Raw genomic sequence first — 25,133 nt, 5'->3', positions numbered from 1 at the left:
ATTTATTCCTCAGAACAGGATGAGAATTATTCTGTTAAAAAGAAAAAAAAAACTATTTCGTCTAAATTTTATATTGATTTAAAAAAAATATATATCCTAAAACGTTTATTACAAAAATCGATTTTTAAACATTTACTATATTTTTATTTTTTTAAGAAGATAAGGTATAATGCATTATTTTAGTTAAATAATTATCTTACGTCTATATCATACTGATGATTGTAACCCAACTGAAGAAACCGAGTTACAGAAAATACTAATTTGCTTTCTCTTAGAGTAATAATGATCAATATGCGGGAGCTGCTTTAAACAGAGTGAAAGTATCACTCTTAAAAGAAGATATTACATTTCGATGGGGATAAAAGTAGTAATTCGAAACTATATCTACTTAAATAAAAATGGAAATGTTCGTTTGTTCAAAATCTTAAATTCCCGGAAGTTCTTCACCGATTGCTTTGAAATTTTGACACAATGTTGCATTTGAATACGAGCGTGTTTTTATATACCTACTATTATAAAGATGTCACACCTGTGACAGGTAAAAACATGCTTTTTTTAAAAAAAACAACGCTGTCTGTTGGGCTTAAAAGCAACACAGGCTATACAAAATAATTTACGATTCCATTTCAGTGTTTCCGATATGTGTGTCTACTATAGACTAAAAAACTACTGGACCGATTTACGCGCGGTGAAAAAGGGAGAAAATCGGAAAAGAGAAAGAGGTAAAGTGGAAAAAGGGAAAACGGGGAAAAGGAAATGAAAAAGAGAAAAGGAAATAAGGAAAAGATACATAGGGAAGGAAAAGGGGGAAATGTGGAGAGGGAAAGGGGGAACTGCAGGGAGATATTGTAAAAATGAAAATGAGAAAATGAAAAGAGGAAGAGGAAAGGGGTGAGAAAAGGGGGAAAAGGGAGAAAGGATAAAACGGAAAAAGGGAAAGGTTAAATTTTTTGAAGTTCGTAATGTTCATTTTGTTAATGTTTTATCAAACTTTCAATTGTGTTCATTTAATTTATATATATATATATATATAATCAAATCTAGCAATAGCGAAGCATTTCCGTGTCTGCTAGTATATATATATATATAAATTTTTTTAGGTTTGTAGTAAGCTTTGTTAAATGACTAATAAATGAGGAAGTTATAGTAACAAACCTTGTTGAGAATTTAATTATGAGAAAATTAATGTAAATGCTGCCAATAAAAAGTAAATAAATCTTCCAAAAATCTCTTTTTTACTGAAGAAAAATAGACAAAAAATTGTATTATTCGTAATAAAATTCAATTTATTTACTGATGAAGCCGCTTTTACTACAAACGAAGTCTTCATTTCTAAAAATAGTCCTGGAGTTACCGTTCTAGGATCTGCTATGTAATATTTCACAGCTCAAATTACATAAGAAGCCACCAGCTTTACTCTTTAATTTGGACCTAAAAATTACAGTCTGGCTTCTTTTTATTAGGAGAACTAAAATGCGGGGGAAATCTTTGCCAATTGTAAACCGAAAACAAAGAGTTTCCAAACGTATGTCTTTATGGACTTTTTCATTATTTTCACCAGTAGAACATATTTTGAAAGTTTATCCGTCTCTTTGTGGGACATTTTTATATATATATATATATTTATGGCACAACTATATATATATATATATATATATATATATATATATCGCTCAGTGAAGGCATTTAAGTTTTTATGTTTGAGTAGAACCACTTAATTTTTTTTTCATTAGTAAACCTGGCATGAGATGCTTGTTTTCTTTGAAATTACTAAGCTATATTTAATAATAATGTGTCTTTATTGTTTTCAAAGCAAAATGTTTATAGGCTTGAAAGATAATAATTATTCAGTTAGACAATACATATGGTTAAAGACCGTCGAGGGATAGTCGCCCAACATTACAATCCTAACATGGTATACTTACAGTAATCTTAAGTATAAAAAATTAACCACAACAATTGATATTATTTGTTTGAACTAATATTACTTGTTCCTAATATCAGGTGCGTTTATAAAAAAAATTATTTATGGCACTCAACAGACAGACCATTTTTGTTGGAACGCTGGAAGTTTTTATTATCGACTGCTGCTGTGGTTGACTTCGCTGATTGAATTCGCATGGGAAAAAGATTTTTATTTTTAATGTTTAATTTTGTCTAAAGCGATAAACATACTAATTAGAAAGCCTAAATATGATCAGATTTAAACTTGATTAAATCAAGCTTAATTTTTCCTTAGCCAGATGCTGAAACTGCAAATCATAATTTGATCATGTAACGAGGAAAAATAACTCCTTGGAAAAAGATAACTTATTAGGTATGATGAACGGACGGAATACGATTGGGCTGACCAAGAACCCGTTGGCTGGACACAATCAAAAAAGGAACTAGCAGGAGTGGAACTGAAAGAAGCTGTCAGAGACCAGAGGATGTGGAGGAGAAGCATGATCTATCAATCTCTGTCGCATACATAGAGCCGTAAGCGACAGTACGGTTAAGAAATAAATAAGAATAATAAGTTATTACTTTTCTTAATAACATTAACTTGTTACGTTGTTTCGTAAGTTATCTTGTAACTGAAAAGATTTATACTTAGGGTTTCATCAAAATTTAGGCTATCTATTTAGTATTTTTAATTCTGAGGACAAGGTTAAAAATAACCATTCATCGATAAGTGCTTTTGTAACTTTGAAATTTGTGTAATGTAAATTTTAATTTTTTTATTTAACATGTATGTAACAAAAATAACTTAATTTCTTCTGTTTTTATCGATATAAAAATTAAAATAAAAAAATTCTTAAATTTACTCTGGATTGTAAATTTTCTTACCACTTTATTACATGATAGTATTCCAGTTGTTTAAATTTTAATCAGGATGATTTTAGAAGTACTTTTTATACCAACTCTTAGGTAAAATAATACTGTTATAGAAACTGGTCGTGACTAACCTCTATTATTAAGACGGCTTAAAATTTATATGCAAATATTGTTTAAAATAATATTTCTCACTCAAAAGTGTATCAGTCAATTTTAATTTATAGATTAAATATTTGTTAACTAAATACATTCTTTACTGATAATGAATAATTTTTTTTTTTTGAAAGTTGTATTTTCTGATTCTTTTTATAAAAAAATGATTATTATAAATCTTCATTTCATATGACGTAAATAATATACGTTTATTTTTTCGTTAAATCAAGCTGTATTTCCTTTTTTCTCATAAATATAATTTTTGTTGGTACTGTAACTGTGCAGGTTAATCTTATTTAGCAGTTGAGTGGCCATGTGTGTATAACTTACACAAAATTCAACTGACCGCGCTTTGATATCGTTATAAACATAACTGTACTTGGCCTATCTGGATTTAAATTATTGAAGTTAAATTCAGAATTTCTACACGGATGTATGAATGTTTATGTGTATTTGGTTGCGGGGATGCGTATATCCTAGAGATTACAATGCCGTTGTTAAGGATGTAACAGTGCCCAGAGGATCCCGACATCCACCACCGTACATGTACGGTTGTAGTCTTGGTTGATAGTAACATGTATAGGAATTTTAGAGGGGGTCATTTATCTCTTGGGATATCTGGGGTAAGTAGACCGCCACGTACTCAAATATCTGAAGCGTGAACCGTTTTGTTGAGCATCGTGAAAGGAGAAAGCAGATTCTCTTTTCATATCTCACTTTATCGTATGAACAATATGAATGTGCAATTACAATCCTCTAGCATTATGATTTTATTCATATCAGATGTATTTAGTTTCGTAATATAGTGGTTTATAGTCTATAATTAAATTTAAAAATAAAACACTGTTTTGCATGAACTACGTAATTATTATTTACTTTATTTATATATATTTTTTTATAAAGAGAAATAAAATTAACTCGTGGAATAAAGATGTTTTTAAGAAATTTCTGTAAGGTTTCTTAATTATTACTTCGTTGATAGTTTTTCTAAATAATGAGATAATTTGAAAACAAAAGCAATCTTATTTATAAGGTTAATTCCATTGTTATTATATATTTCTTGAGAAATTTGTAAATACTTCAGTATTTTTTTAGTTTTGGCTGTTAAAAAAACTTTAAATTGATTAAAGTTACAGAATAATATTTAATTTTGATTAATTATTACAGCAGGTATTAGAAAATACTTATGTATTACAAAAAATAAAGTTTGCTTTATTTATTTTATCTTTCTTGCAACTTCAAACGCGTTCTGTAGTAATAGCACCATCATCAGGTTAAAATGGTTGTAACTTTTATTAATTCTATCCTAAATTATTTTAAAAACCACACATTAAAATAGATAAACCAATAAATAATAGTATATTCTGACCCCGTGGAGGAAGACACCCTCCATGTGGCAGTTTCGGTCGCCACGCCAACCCCTTATACGTAGCCCTTATGGGCTTTACCGTAGGTAATCTTCAGAACACCGGCAAAAGGCATATGTCAGCCTTGTTCTTGCCTCAGTCAGGATTCCACCGATGCGAATACCATATGTGATATTCCCATCGGTGTAGTATCAAGAAGTTAACTCGTTAAAACACATCTATATCGAGTCTTTATCAAGACTGAGTGACATGAAGGAACTGAAATTAAAAACGCACCTACTCTATCCGATAGGTTAGAGGTTGAGTTCAATACGCAACCATAACATAACATAAAACAAAAAATAAAAATGAACTTAAAAATAAAACTAAAAAAAAACATACAAAAACATCTAATCTCATAACACCAGAACAATTTTTCCTGTTTCGTGGTTTTACGACACAGGAAAAATGTGTCCCGTATCCGTAGTAACGATCGTGCTTTCAGATGATGTGCATCGTTGTGTTGTTAAATACGTAGTGCAGCTATGATTGAAAGATAAATCTGTGCAATATTAGTGTTGCACTATTTGTTTATTTAATTTAATATTTTCAGTTTTTTTTAACATACATATAAAAATGTAACTTGAAGATCCAAACACAGCAAACTGAAAAAAATTTCAATTAATTTTTTTTTTTTAATTCCATTTTTCCTTGGGTTTAATTTGAGAGAATTGAGAAGATTTTTATAGTCAGATATTTTTCCTAATTATTACTATTTGCAGTAACAATATTAGCGAATGTCAATAACACATATTTTAAAAATATCCATGTACTAATCAAATATGATGTTAGATATTTCAGTGTTGATATTGTTATCTTTGTATTAACATTGTCAAAAGATCGGTTTTAAAATATAAAAAAATTAAACAATACAAATATCCAAAATAAAAATTGCTAAATTAAATTCTTTTATTTTTACTTGTTTGTAAATGTACAAACTATGGTAGAACTGTCTTTAATATACTTGTATATACATATGTATGTATGTATGTACAGCAGCTATTCTAAATGGTTATACAAGAGTATCTGTGAGCATAAAATGCTCAAAAACTGTTAGTAAACAACAAAAATAAATATAAAAGAAGACCCAGTTACATTTAAATTTTTAAACAATTATCTTGACTAGATAAGAAGTCAATAGAGGTAAAAGTAGTTGAAGATTTAGTAAATGAAATATATATAATATATATATATATATATATATATATGAAAAATTGAAAATTTTAATGAAATAATAATTATGCTTTCTAAGTAATAGTATCAATAATAATATTTTTTTTTTTTGGATGGCCTCCTCTCCCCCCTTATATCCATCTGCCGTCTCCTTGAAAGCACTTATTCTCTGAACGGGTAGCGGGGAATACCTAAATAGGTGTGTGAAGAACTCAAGCAAAACAGTAAATGTGAAAAGCCGTAAGGTGCTGTACTATTCTTACCGGAATTTGGGGGACATAAGGAAACTAATTAACTGACGTTATCAGTAGTTAAATAAAAAATTATATACACAAATTGTGGGCAGTGAAATTAAATAGTATATGAAAACTTTACCTAGTGTAAATTAAACATAAAATAAAAAATTAAAAAATAATAGTGGCTATTTTGCTATTATTGTTATTGTAATTTTACACACATGCGCGCGCGCGCTCACCACACACAGTAACTCCTATGTACTAAGTCAAAAAACACATCTTGATCTTTATATATTAATCTTATTTTTATTTTTTATCGTTTTGTATTCAAAATTTATAAAAATTAATTTAAAAAGATATTAATTTCAATAATCTAGAAAAAATGATTTCATATTTTTAAATTATTAATTTGTTTCGTAAAAATTATATATAAGTTATCATATGTACATTTTTAAATTCGTATTACTGTTGTATATAAGGTAAATTTTTTTTCAAATAAGCTTATTTTGTAGAAATTTATTAACCACTAAAACTTTATGATTTTTATATATTTTTTTCATTTTGCTTTTTCCATTGGGTAGTTCCTTCTAGATTAGGGTACAGTACTACAGTATTTGTTCGTCGACTTTCCTTCATTCCCCCAATACTGATTGTTGGAAAACACAATCGTTAAATCCGTGAGCTGCATGGATTATTCTCTTCCGAATAGCCCCTTTAGGAGGTATAAAATACATTTACCAGCTTCTTCTTTTTTTTTCTAAAGAAGTATAATATTCTTCTTAAGTTCTCTTTGTCTCTTTCTCTTTTAAGCTCTTTCTCTTGTGCACGCACGAGCTTATATGACCATAAGTAAACTACTTTTATTCTTTTTTCCACAATAATTCAAAACACTTTTCTCAGATAATATACAGATGTATTCTTACGACGAATACTTATGTCTGATTGAATTTTGAGTTAACATTTATTGAATCGAACGTTCTGCGCAAGTAGACTTTGTTTACACATTTAACGATTTATAAATTTTTTAATATAATTCATTAGAAAACAAATAAAACACTTTTTATTTACGAATACTGAAGTACCTAGCGTTCGTTATCTAATTATAAATTCTTTGCTAGAATTTTTAAAACTTTTTTCTTTTAAATCGGTTTTTATTTTATTTTGCATTAAGTACAAGTAAAGTTTAATAATAAAAAATATATCATGAAAGGGGTACAGTATCCTTGTTAATATAGGAGATGGAAAAGTCGTGCAACAGAGATAACATAAAGGATGATATCGGATATAGTGAAATTTTGATCTATACACATTCCGTCCCACAGGAAAGGTTGTTTTGTTTTTAGTTTATATAACTTTTTATTCAAAATAGGCTCCTTGTGAGTCAATACACAACTGGAAGCGTTTGTTAAATTGTTTGAAAAAATTCTGATACTCGACCTTTAAAACTGCCTGCAGTACCATGGCCGTAGACCTCTGGATATCGTGTCGAGACGATGTAAACACTCGAAATACTGAAAACACCATGTTTTATTACCTGTTACGATGCAAGACATGAAGTCTGGGTCCCTAGTATAAAAACTGATATCTTTTTATATCTCTGCATTGTTCCGCTCTGCAATCTTTTTGATCGTCAGTGAGTGAGGTAAAAAGCGACAACAGATCTTCTTTTTGCCAAAATTTTCAGTTAGAATGCGATGCACAGTTATTTTAGGAATTCCAGTGATCTCCTCAGTTACCCTGATAGGTGCACAACGATCATTTTGAAGAATTTCGGCCACTTTTTGAACATTTTCTTGTATTCGAACTGTCGATGATTCTCCTAGACGTGGATCATCTTCAATGCTCTCTGCCAATACCAAATGTTGCATACCACTTAGAAACGTTTTTACGACTCATTGCTTCACTACTATAAACAGTTTGTATCATTTTAAAAGTGTCTGTGTCACTTTTACCCAATTTAAAACAAAACTTAATGTTTGCTAGTTGCTCCATTGTTGCTTTCACGATCGAAGTTCAAAGTATACTGTTTTGGTTATTACGAGCAGTCTGTGACGCCAGCGCTGTTAAATTTTAAACGGAATATTAGGCTAGTTAATTCATGTATTCGTTCACAGATTGCGTTAGTAGTTACGCGAGTATAAAATCAGTCACCTTTCCTGTGAGATGGATTGTATGTACTTGTATGAATTAAAATAAAGTCAGGGAAAAATTTTTGTTTAAATTAATTCAACAATTTTTAAATAAATCATAAATAAGCAGATAAATTGTGGTAATAGAATAATTTAACTAAGTTTTCTCTGAAGAAAAAAAAATTGGGAATTTTTTTATCTAAAAATTGTCTATAACTTTACTTAAGAAAATTACTCAACTGACTTTAATCATTTAAAATAAAAGTTGTAACTCTAAAAGTACAGTGAACTTTATTACTAGGTTTTCCTATTATTCTTACCATCTCGATTCCCCCCCGAGGGGAGAAGATCCCACCTCGTAGCATGTCCGGTCGCTACACCACCCCCTCCGTTCCTAGCCAGTAGTGGCTTTAACGGAGTATTATTCTTACCAGCTTTTTTTGTGAAATAAATTTAGCTGATGAAATAAATAAAAAAATTCCTTATATTTTTTAATTTGTTTTATGTAAAATTTAAAGCGTACTTTAACTAAAAATAAAAATAAACGCTTGAGTTTTGAAATTGTAATACCGCTTTGTGCTACTACGAGTGACAGAATTATTAATAATAATTACAGAATCATAATCATAACAAAATATATTATGTAGTGTTAGATATTTATTATAGTTAGACAAACTTTTAGTAAAACATTTGTTTCAAACTGCTGTAACGTTTAATCAAATGATGTTATTAATTCAGGTAATTCAAATTTTAGGTTCAAATTTCCGTATCGGAATTCGCCATCAGGAAATATGAATTGTTTTTGATACAGATATAGAAATATTTACATAATTATTATGTTTATAATTTTTTATTTATCAGAAATCTTTTTTTTTTTATTCGTTTAATATACTTTTTATTCCATGTTAACTATTCAACCCCAACATGCCCACATACTTTCTTAAATTTTCTTTCATACATTTCATACGCGATTCCTGTTCTCCGGTTCAGTTTTTTCTGCAATTGGATACTGCAATTCTTGCTGTCCACGAAAATCCGACTACTGCGTCTCGTTTTATTCTAAATTATATCACTGTCCTCAAATCGTGGCTTACATGTTGGAAAATACAAATAAACGAAACAAAATCAAAGCACATCTCGTTCACCCTTCATAAGGAACAGTGTTCTGTTTCTATCTTCAATGTTCTGATTCCGAGATCTCAAGACTAAATATTTGCGTTTTCATCTATATCGTCGACTTAGTTGGGCGAAACATATCACTTCTAAGCGGAAACAGTTGGATCTCAAGTTTAAACACATGTACTGGCTGGTAGGAAATAGATCTCGGCTTTCAGCAGAAAGTAAATTATTGATTTATAAATCGGTTTTGAAGCCCGTATGGACTAAAGGGCTTGAACTGTGGAGAACAGCATTCAACTTCAGTATTGACATACTTGAACGCTACCATACAAAAACACTGCGGAAAATGCTCAACATACCCTGGTACATAAGCAATAGCCTTATATATAATGATCTTAAGTTGCAAACCGTTCGGCAGGAAATCTCTCTGGTCAGCCTACGGTATCAAAATCGTTTGGATTGGCACCCGAATTATTTGGCGGTCAATTTATTAGGTAACACGATCAGTGATTTTTCATGATTGCTGAAGAACAATATAATTTGCCTTATTGTTTCAATTAGGTGACTTTATGGTCTGGCCGTAGGGAGTGCTCTTTTATTTCATTATTATGTCACAAGCCGCTGGGTCTGTGGCAAGTTAATGTTAGTTCAAATACATCTCATTTACTTTAATGTTAAATTATCTTACTCAACAGAACAGAACAGAAAGTTGCTGTGTCGTTATAATAAAAAAAAGAAAAAAAAAGGTTTTTTCTCGCTACACTAAATAAACCCATTAAAAAATTTGCGATTAATTCTCATTGTAAAGTTTCTGTGGTATTACACTTACAAAAAAATAAATAATAAATAGAATGAATATTTAAAAAAAATAACATAGTATGAATCCAGTACAAAGACAAACATGACCTTAAGTAACGAAAAATGAGACTGTAAGATGTTACCGTAGTAAGACATGTAAACTAATATTTTAAATGTATTTTTGTATAATATTGCGGAAAACCACAAAATATAAACAGTTTTAAAAAAATTATTAATAAAAGAAATTTAATTTTTATTTCCATTTTTCTTTTCAAATCATGTACCTGATTTCTATAAATATAAAATATTTATAATATATATATATAATGAATTAATTACAGTAAAAAAATATTTTTTTTTTTTTAAATTATTTTTTCTACTTATGCTGTTTTTGATCTGAAAAAAACTGCAGACATTCTGTCCTATACAGTGCTTCTGGTAGGAATACAGCTTCAATTTGGAGTTATATGACAGGGATTTTTTTGTATTAAATGAAATTTACATTTTTTACTTTTGCTAGTTAGAAAAATATATCAGATTGCCTAGAAAGATTGATTCTTTGAAGGTCAAATTTGTGAGTAAATTTATGTTATTGGCTAATACGAGTAACATTATGAGACCAGGCATGCACTATTTTTTCGATGACCTTCTGCCATTTTTCCAGCAACACCATATTCCCGTTGCTATAGAACTTCTGTGGTTTCTAGGGAAAAAATTATAACACTTGGTTTTCTCAAACCTATTCTGAAACTAACTTAACGCCGATCAGGGAGTTTTGCAGAGACGGAAACAATCGATAGTCTGACAGTGTCAGGTTCCGACTATACTGTAGATGCATTAAAACCTCCCAGCCAAGTTTTCTCAATTTCTAACGGGTCGTTAAAGATGTTTCCGGTCAAGACACCCTTGACCCCCTTAACCTTTCTGTTAACCAGTTCAGGCCGTTTCTTTTGAATTGTTAGGTGCAGTCGCGCTAATTGTCGATAATACAGGTCTGAGTGTATCGTTCTGTCTGGCAGCAGCAGCTTGTGATGCATCATGCCCTTACAATCCACAAAACGCACAGCATTACCTTTCTGAGCCTCAGTGTGGGCTCTGACATAGACTATGGAACTTCTCCTCGCTTCGCCACGATCTTTTTCGCAGATTTTTGTCGTAGGTTATCCACTTTTCATCACTCGTGATCAAAGCTTAAAAAATTGCTCGATTTCATTACTTTTCAGTAGAGGTTCGCAGGTAGAAATTCAATCGAGTAAATCATTTTGAGTCATGGTTGTTTAGGTCATGGGCGTTGTCATGACTGCTTACATTCCCGTCGTCTTCGACTTTTGCCAGAATAATCTCGTGTGCTTAAGGCTCAATTCTTTTTCAATTAAAAATTACAAGACAAGTAAGAGAAAGAGAGAGAGAGAGCGAGAGAGAGAGAGAATGAGTAAGGGGTTGGGAAGTGTTTCATTTTCTTTTAGATGTCAAATTAAATAAAATTCTAAATTTATTTTGATCGATATCTAATAATTTTTTACAACTGGTCTGGAATGGATAGTTATGTTACTCTATCGATAAAATAAACATTAATTGCCTCAGTATTTACCTGGACAAATCCAGGGAAACTGTTATAAAACCTTTATCATAGATCCATCACAAAATACATAATTAATTTTAGGCGAACACGATGGGGAGTGTAGCGTCTAATTCTTTAATGAAGAACGCATTTAGAATTTGTAATTTTCAAATTAAATTCGTCGAATCGTTTTCAGAATAAAGGCTACAATTTATTATTTAGAAAAATGAATAATAAAAGAATTAAAAAATATAACACCAGACTTTTTTCTGTTAAAGATAATCTTAAACCTAAATATTAATTAATTTAAAAGATGAGCCTTTGGATATTGGTGAAATTTCTACAACTAAATATTTTTATTTTTATCAATATATAATTCATTTAGACTTTTATATTTAAAAAATATTTTATTTCAAATTTTTAAGTTTTTTTAGAAATTTTAAATTTTCCAAATGAGTTAAATGGAAAGTACTTTGCAAGTACTTTATATGTATATAATAATAATAATGATAAAACATTTAATCAATATTAATAAAAATTAACATTACGCAAGTACCACTTACTGCTTGTTGATCTTGGAAGTTAAAACGCAAAATATCAACAGTGAATTCGTCGCAGTGGAATAAATGGCGCGGAAATATTTTGCTGTCTGTAATGTGCGTACAACGGTGTTCAATGAAGAGGATTGATTAATTTGCATGTTTCCGCATTATAGAAGCTAACTTTGGCCGCGCTTTAGTACTATTATAGAATTTAATTAAACAAAAGCCTTCGGGAATAAATTTTGTAATAGTAGGTAACTAATTTACCTTGTCATAATAATGGAAATTTAAACAAAGTGTAACTGTAGCAAAGCAGTTAAGTGTAAAGGTAAATAGACAGAATATGATAATCGTTTGACTTGTGTTCCATTGTATTTTCCGTTCGGGATCGGTTTGTAAATAAATACGTTTGAATTCAAAGTAATTTAACGTTTAGTTGATAGATAACAACAAAGGGATATAATAAGTTGTACATCATGAAGTGGTTTCTTATAAGAGACCGTTCAGTTCCACCGTGTCTTTTCACATCAGTTATTTTTTTCGCTTAATTATATAATGCCTACAAGAAAAAAAGATATCAACTGACAGAATTCTTTTTAAAACTTTATACGCAAGCTAACTTCCTCTCTTTAAAAAAACAAATACAACATCATATTAACATGTGCCTTACTGCACTTTTCTGGCAGATTTTAAGGTACACTTGAAAATATATACCATGTATGTTTTTTTACGTAATAAAATACAAAAACCTCCATAATTTTATACTATTCATTAACGGTTCCTAAATTCTTTTTTTAATGTTCTGAAACATAAATTTCTTTAATTCTTTTACTTATTCTTTTTTTGTTACTTTTCTAAACTTATATTCAACTAAACTGAAGCATTCCTTTTTATACAAACAAATATTACTTATATGTTAACATTTACATATGTATATACATAAGTTGAAGTACCTGGTGCTCCTTAAGGTAAGAGATCTTATAATTTATCCGGAAGGAATTTTCATTTAAAATTCCAACTAAGTAACTTTTAAAAAACATTTTTAAGTTATATTTACTTTAATTCCGTTCTCTCGAAAATCTTTTAATAAAATTCATTAGTTTGTCTAAATCATATGGTGATTAACCTGTAAGTTTATCCTGTTTGAAATTTTTTTTGTCCTTTAATTTTCATTGATTGATTAATTTTTTCCCAAATTTGTCAATTAAAAGCGATTTACAAAAAAGTAAAAGTTTAATTTTTAAATTAAATTTCAAAAAATAGTTTCAATATCAGTAGAAATATTTTACTTGATTTTTAATCTTAAATAATTATTACATTTTGGTCTGCAAATACTGAATCTGCCATTTTAAATTTCGCTATCTGATTTCATAATTGTTTTTAGCAATCTCAAAACCATATTTATTTTTTTTTAATTTTTCGAGTTTTTCATTCATTTTTGGATGACGTGTTTTGGTCAGTTACACTGAATGTATTATTTTTAATGTCTTCTATTCATAAACAATAAATATAAAAATTAAAGAAAACAATTTTTTATCTGCTTTAAAACTTAATTTGCTTTTAAGGGCGAAATTTTGTGTTTGTAATTTAAAAAATAATTTTCTCAGTTTTAATCCACAGATTGTGATTATTTCAAATGGTTTAAGAAGTAATATCACGTAATTTTATAATCATTTTTGTTGCATTGAAATTTAAAAAAGTGCTACCTTAAATGGTTTTTCACACCTACCGACCGGGGGGTGAACGGATTTTAATTTCCTTTTTTCCTTTTCATTATAATTCATTTTTTTTTCCGAGTTGTCAATTAATGTAACTAAATGTTACTATTGCCATTTAAGATTTTTGAATTGGGGTAGGTACATAGGTGAGAGGGTGGGCTCCACTCCTTTTAAAATAATTTTAAAAAGGTTCCCCCCTGAGAATGGTATACATGCCTGAAAATAGAAATACTATGGGACTGATAGCTATTGAATAGTAAATGTGGTAACTTTTCAAATGATCACCCGGTATAATAAGTGGAATGCAGTTAGATGTATTCTATAAAAAGTTCTCATTCAAATCATAACGTATATATTTGAAAATATTTAAAGTATTTTTTAAAAATATATTGAAAATATTCATGTAGTAGCGGAATAAATGTTTGAAGAGTTTCCCAATTTACCATAAGCAGTTTTGGTAACAAATGACATTTTTAATAATGTTTTTTTTTTCTATTTTAATGCAGATACTTTTATTCTTTCTTTTTTAGTATAAACTGTATCGATGAAAAGAGACAATTTCAATACAAAAATGTATGCATAATTTGTTAAAAAATGCAGAATGAGTAATAATTTTGCAAAACCTAGGTCAGGGATAACCTAATCAATCGCTATGTACTACCAGCCTTGTGGGCGCGTTTTCTCAAAATGCTACAATTCTCGGTTGACAAATTAAATTTTAAAATTCAGCATATATATTATTTTTTAAATAAATTTTGTTAATGTTATATTTAAAGGTTACTTTTAGAGTTATTATTTTTTAGTAGTTATTGATTACTTACTGAGAAATTTGTCAATTATTTACTTTATTCAAATATCATTCAAATAATTGTATCTTGTTTGAATCCATATTTTAGGATATTATTCTGAAAATACATGGTTAGATGTCACATTAAAAACAAAGATTTTTTTTCATTTATTCTTTAAGAAGCAGTTGTTAAAAATTATTGTTTTTCTATATTTCCAATTTATTGTTCATGTGAACAGTTTTAAATAACTATAATATTACTTTTAAATAAGATATTGGTATTTAAATGTGAGAATTCTAAAGCATCAAATGTATACTTTTTAAATTCTCTATGATTTATTTTGAAAAAAATTATAATTTTTATGAAAAGTGAAAAAAAAATACTCTCGTTTCTGTTAACATCGAAATTTTAATCCGTACGATAATAAATAATACATTTTCAAGCGATAGTATTTAAAAGGGTATTTTTTTCAATTACATTATAATGTAACTAAAATTTTCCTTGTTTTTAACTTACACGGGATTATCCTGAAATTTAAAGTCGTGTATTTATTAATTTCTTAAGAAATTGTTAAAATGCTTCTGTTTTTCTATATTGCTTTTTCGTAAATAAAATTTAACGTGTAAAAGTAAATAACCTGAGTGCACAATGAATTATATCGCTATAGAACTACAGTACTGGAAAGTACACTGCAAACCTTTTGTGAAAATAAAGATGTTTGAATATAACAGGAAGAACAACACGTTTGCCACTGCATCGTCGGATAGATTTCACTCTAGTTTTTTTAGACTGTCACGTTTAGCATTTATTACATTTTTTCACAAGATGTAGTCCGTGTTCTGTACAGTATAGTTAGAATGAATTTTTAGTGCTACCAAGGAACCTAAAAACGGTTTATTACCACATTCAAGCCTGGATGGGTAGAACAGTGTAAAACAGGAAAAATGTAAGACTCCAAATATCTACACTTATGAATAACAGCCCTCTTTCAGAGAGTTTATTAAAATTAATATTTTGAGGATGAAAAACATGTGATACAGCTTGGGGGTATAAAAATTGAACTATACTCTATTTTAACTTACTCGATTTGCAAGCGACAAAGTTATTTAAACTGTTTAACATCTTATATTGTAGAATAAAGAATAAAATGCTGATTGAATAAATAATGACGTAAATTAATTTTTAACTACAATCATGCAATAAGTTCTTATTTAAAAAAAAAAACTTATTTTGGTTAAAATATAAGAATTATTTGATTCGGCTATCCTACACATTTATCTTTTCATAGTTCTATCGTCATGTAAACAAAAATTGAACTCAAAACTGAAGTACAGCCTAGTCAAATTGAAAGTGAGTCATTTCCGTTAACGCACAATAGGAAACTGACGAGTGTATACGAACAATGATTATACAATGAGTTAGGAGGGACTAGTTCTAATCCGTAACGTGAATGCATTACATGTATTTCAGATTTGATACTGAAAGATAAGCCAATTAGGAAACTTTTTATGACGTCAATCTACATCAGGACAGGACAAAGAATACGTAAATAAGTTTAATTCATAATTCTTTTTTCAGCAAATTTGTACAATTTTTAACTTTTAAAAATTTAACCAATCATTTTATATAACCATTCTGTTAATAAAACAGTAAAAATTTATTTTTTAAATTAAATTTAAAAAAAAATTAGTTTCAGTATCGATAAAAATATTTTACTTGATTTTTAATCTTAAACAATTATTACATTTTGGTCTGAAATACTGAATCCGTAATTTTAAATTTCGTTGTCTGACTTCATAATTTCGGAAACTTTGAAACCGTAATTATTTTTTTAAATTTTCTCAAGTTTTCACTTAATTTTTGGCATGATGTGTTTAGTCAGTCACAGTGAATGTATTATTTTTAATTTCTCAATTCTGTTTGCTTCATACTACTTTTTCTCTTATTTCAAAACAATACAACTATACTACTTTATTCTACTAGTTATGAATTTTTCAACAATTTTAAAGTTTTTTGAGTTTTTTTCAAAAACTGCGTAGTTTTTAATGAATAGACTGAATTTTATGGTAAAAAAAAGAAATAAAAGTATTTTAGTTTTTATTTATGAATTGAAAATTTATTTTAACGCAATGTATCTTAATATTTTTCTCTTAACAAATATTGACGTATAGAATCCTTTTATACTAAAGAATTAATTAAATAAATTTAATGGGATTATATTATACGTAGCATTTTACTGGTAGCCTATAATAAGGAATTTTTTATTTACAAAATGAATATTATTTATATCTTAATTATTTGTTTTAATAAATACATAATACAAGGAAACTTTTTGGATTTTACAATACGTATAAGTAGATAATACTATTTTTAATTTATTTTCTCCTATCTGCTTTTCCAAGAATTTATTAGTCTACTTCGAAAATAAAACATAAATTTTAATTAACAACTTCCGATTTTCTCACATTCAAGTAATTGGCAAACTTGAATATTTAATGAATCAGGTATTCATCAGTTTTCATTCTCTTTACGACCATTGAGTAAAAAAATATTTTTGTCGACCGTTCACTATTCTGGTAAAGTATTGTAGTAGATATTTTTGCCTGAGTTTGAATATCTCAAAACTCTCAGCGTAAAAATTGAAGAAGTAAGTTATGAGAATTCCACTCTTAAAATGATTTAACTTTTTAAGAAATAATTAAAAATAAATATCTGGTTGTTTATCAGAAAATATTAGAGTTAGTAGAGTGTCAAATTTCAAGATTCTATCAACGCAAATACAATACATGAATGGTAGTTAATTCCTAAACCCACCTTACATTCTTTACAGTGGATAAATTAAATGTCCAAAATATTTACTCAGGACTAGGGGTTAAAAATTCTGCCAAAATTCAAATTGTTATTTTACAGAGTGGTGCAGGGAAATTGGTTCTTAAGAAAGCATTTTCTGAAAGATTTCCATCACCTTTAGAGATAATTTTTTTTTTGCCGTAGTGTTTATTTTACAATCGGCTGTAATTTACGGGAACGATATGTAGATTTGAATACAAAAAAAAAAATGATATGTAGAGAGAAGTTTCATTGAAATTCCTAAAAAAACTGTAATATATTTATATGTATTCATATATAATTTAAGCTTACGAATATATATCTTATACAGCATGCATAAAAAGTAATAACTTTGTACGTACTAATGTACGTACAAAGATGAGTCCAAAGAATATTGATCAAGTTCAAAAAAAAAATAAAATAGTCTTATAAATTAACCAAAGAATAACTAACCAAACAAAAAAAAACAGTGAAACAAATCAAAGAATTAACAAAATTAATTGGCAAAACAAAATAGAATTTTGATGATGCACAACAAAATATATCATAATTTTTTTCATCACGGGTTTGAGGATGAAAAACATATGGTGTAGCTTGCGGGTGCAAAAATTGGACTATACTGTACTCCAGCTTGCTCGAGTTGCAACGGACAAAGTTATTTAAACTATTTAACATCTGATATTGTAGAATAAAAATTAAAATACTGATTAAATCAATAATAACTCAAATTAATTTTTAACTATAATGATGCAATAAGTTCTTAGTTAAAAAAAACTATCAAACCCTTTTTTTGTTTGTTAAAATATAATGAATTATTTTATTCACATATCGTACAAATGTACATTTTCGTAGTTCTATCCTCATGTAAACAAAAACTGAACTCGTAGAAGTATAGCCTAATCATATTGAAAATGAGTAATTTCCATTAACGCATAGTAGGAGACTGACGACTGTGTACGAAGAATACGGTGAAGCAATGGCCCGAGAATCTATGCTGACGATAAAGGTTTCACAGGAAGACTCTAGGAAATGGACTATTCAGCAATTATTTCTTCCTCACCAGCCCCTCGTACGTCAAAAGGCTGAAAGATTGAAAGAATTTCATAGGACGCCTTGGAAATACGTCAACTTTGTCATCAGCTTTGAGCCGACGACCTATCCAACGTTTTCAAAGGTGGGAGAGAGATTCTCAAGGAGTTTTCTAAATGTCTCATTTTTAACAAACCTCAACAGCCGTTTTAATCTACCATCAGCCCTCTTCAATGATGTTCTATCATCAGGCCTTCTGTAGTATTGCTACATCCTTCTAAATCTCCTCTTGCTAGAAATAAAATTATAATCTCCCACGGGATGGGCGTATCCTGCATGTCCTCCATGTCTAACCGTCTAACCTACGGTCTCGAGCGCCAACCTGCCTCCTGCAGGAGTGCGATCAAGTAGTGTGTTGCATTTTCTATATCAGCACTACTTTTCAACCAACCAAGCACTTAGCTTATCCCCAGTTTGACTGTGATTGGAACCCCAGTCGGTCCTGTTATTGTGTAGGACTGGCAGTTTTTTCTTTTTTACCATTACCGTACTACTGGTAAGAAGTACGGCTGAAAAATCAGAAGTCGAATCAAAGCTTTTCCTAACTTCATTGTATGTCATCGAAATACCTGAGGTCACAAAAAATTCTAAGTTTGGGACCTTCGCCAGATCCGACGGCCAATGCGTGGGTTGCATCCGAGAGATGCAACCCACGCAAGTTCAGCAAGTTCATTCAGGCGCAAGTTGGCAATGCAATCCCTTAAAGCTCTCCCCCGAGTAGTAATGAGCCGGAGCTCCAGATAGGATGCTTCACATTCCAATCTCCTCCTGCTATAAAACGGGTACCCAGCGTCGAATGAAATTCAGAGAAAAAGTCATGCCTGAACACATGGTGGGGAGGACATTAGACTGTAGATAATCTTAAAGGCCCAATCCAGTCAAAGATGTCAATTGAGGTTGCCTGTATGTGGTTGGTCTTCTTCTCCGGTAGTGGATGATGCTTTTTAACATTTTTGACGAGTATTGCAGTACTCCTTTGGGTCTTACCGTCTGGATGATTAGTTGTGTAGGTAATTTTTCGTTTCTCCCACCCAAACGTTTGTAAGTTTATCATCTGGAAGTTTATCAAAATAGCAGGAAATGTTGATATTAACAATAACCAGGTTGGAGAATTAACCCAATAACCCGATAACACGCAAGCATGAAGACATCAACGGTGGTCGCTTTCTGTTAGATAAGAAATTAGCACGCTAGAAGTCTCGGTTTTATCGCCTTGAACAGATGATAGCAGATCCGTGATCGCATCTGCCAGCGCATGTTACAGGTTAACTCGCACAGTCATTTAAAAAACTGACTAAAAGAAAGTTTTATTAAGCGGTCCAAAAATTATTCTATTATAAAAAAAAACTCTTAATAAATCTCTAAAAACAATCTATTATAATAAAATCTCTATTAAACTCGCAAGGTATCGATTAACACAAACGATTCACTGTTTTATCTTCTCACAAAAACGCGAAAACCACGGAACACTATTTAAACACAACTTCTTAGATAAACAATTGTTTTCTTCATAAGAGTTAAATTGGAAATAACTTTTCTCTTAAGTTACTAAAGTGGAATGTCAACATTTTCTGTCTTAGAATTTATTAATGAGATGAAATGTCAATTATGTAATAATTTTTAAATTTTGAAAATTAAAGTAGTATCTTTTAACGTATATAATTAAAAATTATAAATACTTAGTTATTTTCAACAAAAACATATGTTATTCCTTGTTTAGTATGAAATAAAACGTGTTTTGCATTTAAAAATACGAGTAATGTAGAATTAAACAATTCCTAAACTTGTCTGATTTTCAGCATTGTCTAAGGAAGTTTATGTAGAAAAGTACATAAACTTGTTTAAGAACGTATAAACTTAGTTTTACATGGCCACAAACTACAGCATTAGTTTTAGTTTTCGGTCATGAGAAACTAAGGAAAGTATATATCAGCCCACATTGTGTACTTTGTTTCTTCATCTATTTTAGAAATTTAATCAAATAAATAGCATGAAATAGCATATATATCTAATTTTAAGTAAAAATCCACAAATATAATTAGAATCTCAGAATTGTAAAATTTTATTTTTTTGCTTTCGTAATACTTTAAAAATTTTTTTGTTGAAGGAAATAATTTTTTTCTTTGATTTCTCATATACTACATGTAATCTATAAACTTTATTTTAAATAACTTGAAAAACTGAAGGTCTTCCAATATGAACTTTAAACCTGACCTATAAAATTTCAAAAATGTTTATTAAAATAAAGTTTCAAACATTTTAGATGTTTATTATATGTATATGTAACTTCTTACTTTAGGTTTATTTGTAATTGTATTCAAATTAATATAACATGTTTCAAAAGAAATTTATGAAGGGAAATTCATACAGTAATTGAACTGTCATGAAACTTGAAAATTGAGAAGTTTAACAAAACTTATTTTTAATTTAACTTAATACACCTTTAGCAAATAATCTCACATTAGATTAAATCTTATTAAATTTTTTTCCTGGTGAGGGGAGGAATCCCATATACGGACAGAGTGTGACTCGCTAATAGGTTCCGCAAGATCTTGTCAATGTGCGTATGTATACCTGTGCCCTAACAACTAAACCTCCACCTCAACAACTCCTCTCCCGGGGCCGGACCCGCAATTAAGCATAATACATCCCCAGGAGGTGTCTTCAAGCATGACAGCTCGATTTTCCCAGCTACGCCGTCCCTGGTAAAATTTTATTAATTTGTTTAACTTTTCAATACGGATACATTTTTATATCATATTTAAATGTAGTAACTTACCTGACATATTTTTTTTACTGAATAATAGGAAAATTCTTAGAGAAACTTTTATATTGATATTCTAAGAAAAATAAATATGAAAATTAGTTTTATATAAAATTAAAATAATTTTTACATTTTTATTTTAAGGAAATACATTTCAGTCAACTAAAGTGGGTAGAAAAATTTGAAAGAAGGGTTATCAGACAGAAATTACTTTATTTCGTAATTACGTATTTCGTAACGATGATTGATAAAAAAGAATTTTAACTAACAATGTCATTTTTGGATTTTATTGCTGTCTTTTAAATCACCTCTCTGTGAATGAAAACTCAAACTTTATGATTATTTTATTCACATTATTGGTTAATTGTTTTAACACAAACTGTTGGTAGGTTAACTGCTGTTTTGATCTGTTTTCCAATCCGTCGACCGTTTGATTCGTGATAAGTTTTTAATCCCAAATAAAAAAATTATTTTTACTGTTTCCTACATTACCAGTAACGTGAAGTATTTTTATAAGAATGTTTCCCTTAAGGGTTTTGTTCTTTATACATATTTATAGCAGAAAACAAAATAATTCTGAATACCGCTTCGTATACTCAATCATTTATTCCCTTTATATTTTATAGTTCAAGAAACTTTTCTTTTTTTCTATTGTTCTCGAAACCTTTTTATTATTTATAGCTTACTATATTAGTTGAACACGTCCAAATATTATGTATAATATTTACCTAAAGGTCTTAAAAAAAAATCGTATGAATTGAATTCAAATCAATATCCAGATGAAACATGTAATTGGTTGTATGACTTCGCCACTGGGACAAATAATTAATAATTTTATTGAACGTTATTATTGACTGCATTAAGGTGTGTTTTTAAAAATTTAGATTACTGAGATAATTAATTATTAAAATATCTTGATAATGAGAACTTTTCGAAAAAACCAGTAGTTATAAATGCTCAAAAACTATTTGGAATACTTTACGGAGAGGTAGTATGTGTATGTATGTATGTTTCTTTTTCAGATTTTCTCGCTGCCACATTACAGTCATAGCGATAAAATTTAAAGATTTATCAGTAAAATATTAACTTGCTAGGGCATAAAAAAGTTCTCTTATTGATGAAGAATTGCGTAGAGAAATTTAGGTGTAATGTATTACAGAATTTAAAGTAAATCTTTAAAAAAATATTCACCCGGAATAAAGAATAATTATTTTTATTTTTTATATTTTTATTTACCTTGTGAACATAATTTAACATGCGCATATAAATAATTCCCTTAATAATAGGATTTTAAAGATAAAGAATTTATTTATTCTTCTGTTTATCTGATCAGGTGATTTTTCATTACCATCTTCGACAAAAAAAAAAACATCACATCATTCCTAACACATCACAAAAAAAATCATTTCCTTGAAAATTATTTAATAAATGAAATAATTTTTAGTAATATTGATTCTTACTTTGTTTGTACGCTATAGGGTCCTATAAGTTTGGTTAAATGAGTGAGTAATGATTATATACAACGGAAATTCTTTTAAATATTATTTATTTTGAATTTAAATTATTTTATTGTATTTATGTAATATGAAATCCACGTGTCATCAGTTTGAAATCTCCAGGGAAAATTTGTTTAAAAATCATCCAAATTCATTTAAAGCACTTTTTTGTTTTCGTTCTTACCATTACGGGTCACGTTTGCGTAGTATTGACTTCTTTTTATTTTCCCGAAAGGTTAAAATATTTGCTCTGTTGTCGTTCTTCTTCCGTCCATCTATTCAGGTTTATACCCTTCTTTGTCTTTCTCTCTGGAAACTTAAATTCTCGAATCATTTTTATAAATTTACCTCTCTCATTACACAGATCCTTAAAAAATGTTTAATGTTTTTAGATTTTTTTATATTTCTTTAAACTAGTTGATTTATCTTTGTTGTTTAACGACTGTAAATTGTTCTTTAATGATTTTTCTAAATCATTAAAGCACTTTAATAAATAAAAAAGTTTTTGAATTGAAACCTCTTTAAAATCACACTGAAACATACGGGTACCAGATCAGAAATTTGTAGCGTAAAGTAAAGGTCTATATAGTTGTAACTTAATAACTCCCTAACTATTAGTCTCAGAGACGTAATTGCGGTATCATAACTTACATTGTCAGGTCGTCGATACGACTTTGAGTTTACGTCACTATCGACTGGTTGGCGGAGAGGGGCATATCGCTGTTCGGCCAAAACTGGCGCTCTCGCTTATTTTCAATCAGTGTAGCTCACGAATTAGAAGTGATAACGCGATGATTCGTGTGTTTGTGTTTAGAGTTTGTCGAGATAGATCGATTTAAGTAATAATAAGTGTATTTTGGACAATATTTATGTGTAAAAAATTAAAGTAAACGTATAAACAAGTATAAAATTTCAATATGTCAGTCTCAGCCTGCGCCAAAGCCAGCCGGAAATATAAATTACGCATATTGTTGGAAATGGGAGGTTATGGGCCACACAAATTTACCCCAATGTCCGGTGCTAAGCGAGCGACACTGTTTCGGAAGCGTCGCAAATCTGGCAGGGCGCGCTCAGAGAACGACGCCGAGGTGCGAGCACCTTTACCGTTGCTGTACCTGAACTAATGGAGTGAAGAAAACACCCATACATCTGTCGAAGACTTCCCCGGGCTGATGGATATCAACATTAATAGAATTGATGCGATGCAGGACCATTGGCGTGAAGCGGACAAACGCTTCAAAATTGTATTGAAAACAGTCAGTTTGGTCCATCTTGCAGCGACCAGTTTATCTGTAGAGTTGGCCAAATGAGGGAACTAAAGTTTTCCATTGGAGGCTTTCTGTTTTGTTAAAAAAAATACGATGGTGGCTCTTCCATTTAACTGTGAAGTTAAGTTGGGTTAGTCTGTAGCTCGAAGGAACTTCATCCATGGTCTGTAATGTTGCACGTTAAAAAACGGCCGTGCGCCCCGACACAGCCCCACCCGATTTTTTTTTTCAATAAATTTGCCATTATAGTGTCTTTTCTACGTCATATCTAAATATTTTGTACGATTAAAAGTGTATGATGGCTGATTATTGTAAAAACCATAAACGGGTTTTCTTTATTAAATTGTATATTTTATAGAAAGTAATGCAAATGTATTTATTTTTCATTTTTTTATCTCTTACTTAATGTAATTAGGTCTATTTTATTTCATTTCAAATTTTATACTTAACGAATTTATTTATAATTGTAGTATTGTATGTCCTCGTACATTTGTTTTAACTTTATTACTGTTTTTGTAGGAGATGAGGGCGTATCACGTAACAAACGTAGTGTTGAGGGCAGTAAACGTCACCGAAATGCAGATAATTCAGTGCCTCCTGGTTCGTCGCCTGCCAGAGGTGCTATATTTGCTACAGAAAATTCAACTGTAGTTATCGCTCAAACTGGTAGTACAGCCACTCTTCCTTGTGTCGTTAGAAAATTTGGAACTGGAGTCGTAAGTGTAGTTTATAATTTATTTTACACTCTTACATGTATTATTTACATTTATAAGTATGTAATCTATTTTACCTAACATTATTTATGTTTAACATGTTTTCTGTAATGATTTAATTAGTTTTGTGATAATCTGAAAGTCTTCTTAATATCTGTATTTTGATCAATGAGTTAATCTGTTTTTATTTACCATGTTTTAGTTGATTTATAGACTCGTCTACAAAATAAATATTTTTAGCATTCAGAAAATCGGCTATGTTATTACTTAGCTGATTTTTAAACTAGATACAACTGAACAAAATTTCGGCTGGTTAGTTCTTATTTGTCAATGAAAAGTTTTAAGCGGTTAAGAAATCATATTTTAATTATGTGATTTAAAAGAGGACTTATTTTAAATCATCTGATCGAAAAAACGTCAATTTCCTGATGTCTGATGATCGATTACTTCGGTATTATTAAACGTTCGTGTATGAACAATAATAAAAGTATCACATATAGTTTTTGATTTTGTTTTAATTTTAAAAATATGAAT

General features: G+C 29.5%; 1 protein-coding gene across 1 annotated transcript in view; it reads left to right on the top strand.

Annotated features, from left to right (window-relative positions):
• Positions 1-25,133, top strand: part of LOC142320867 (limbic system-associated membrane protein-like) — a 1,323,513-nt gene that overhangs the window by 954,807 nt on the left and 343,573 nt on the right. Inside the window, exon 3 of the mRNA XM_075358848.1 lies at positions 24,406-24,602. Coding sequence (XP_075214963.1) covers positions 24,406-24,602 — 197 coding nt within the window. The remainder of the gene's footprint in view (positions 1-24,405; positions 24,603-25,133) is intronic.

The sequence above is a fragment of the Lycorma delicatula genome, chromosome 3 (genome assembly GCF_047948215.1).
Source record: "Lycorma delicatula isolate Av1 chromosome 3, ASM4794821v1, whole genome shotgun sequence".
Classification (NCBI taxonomy): domain Eukaryota; kingdom Metazoa; phylum Arthropoda; class Insecta; order Hemiptera; family Fulgoridae; genus Lycorma; species Lycorma delicatula.
This window is presented reverse-complemented; position numbering and strand designations above follow the sequence as displayed.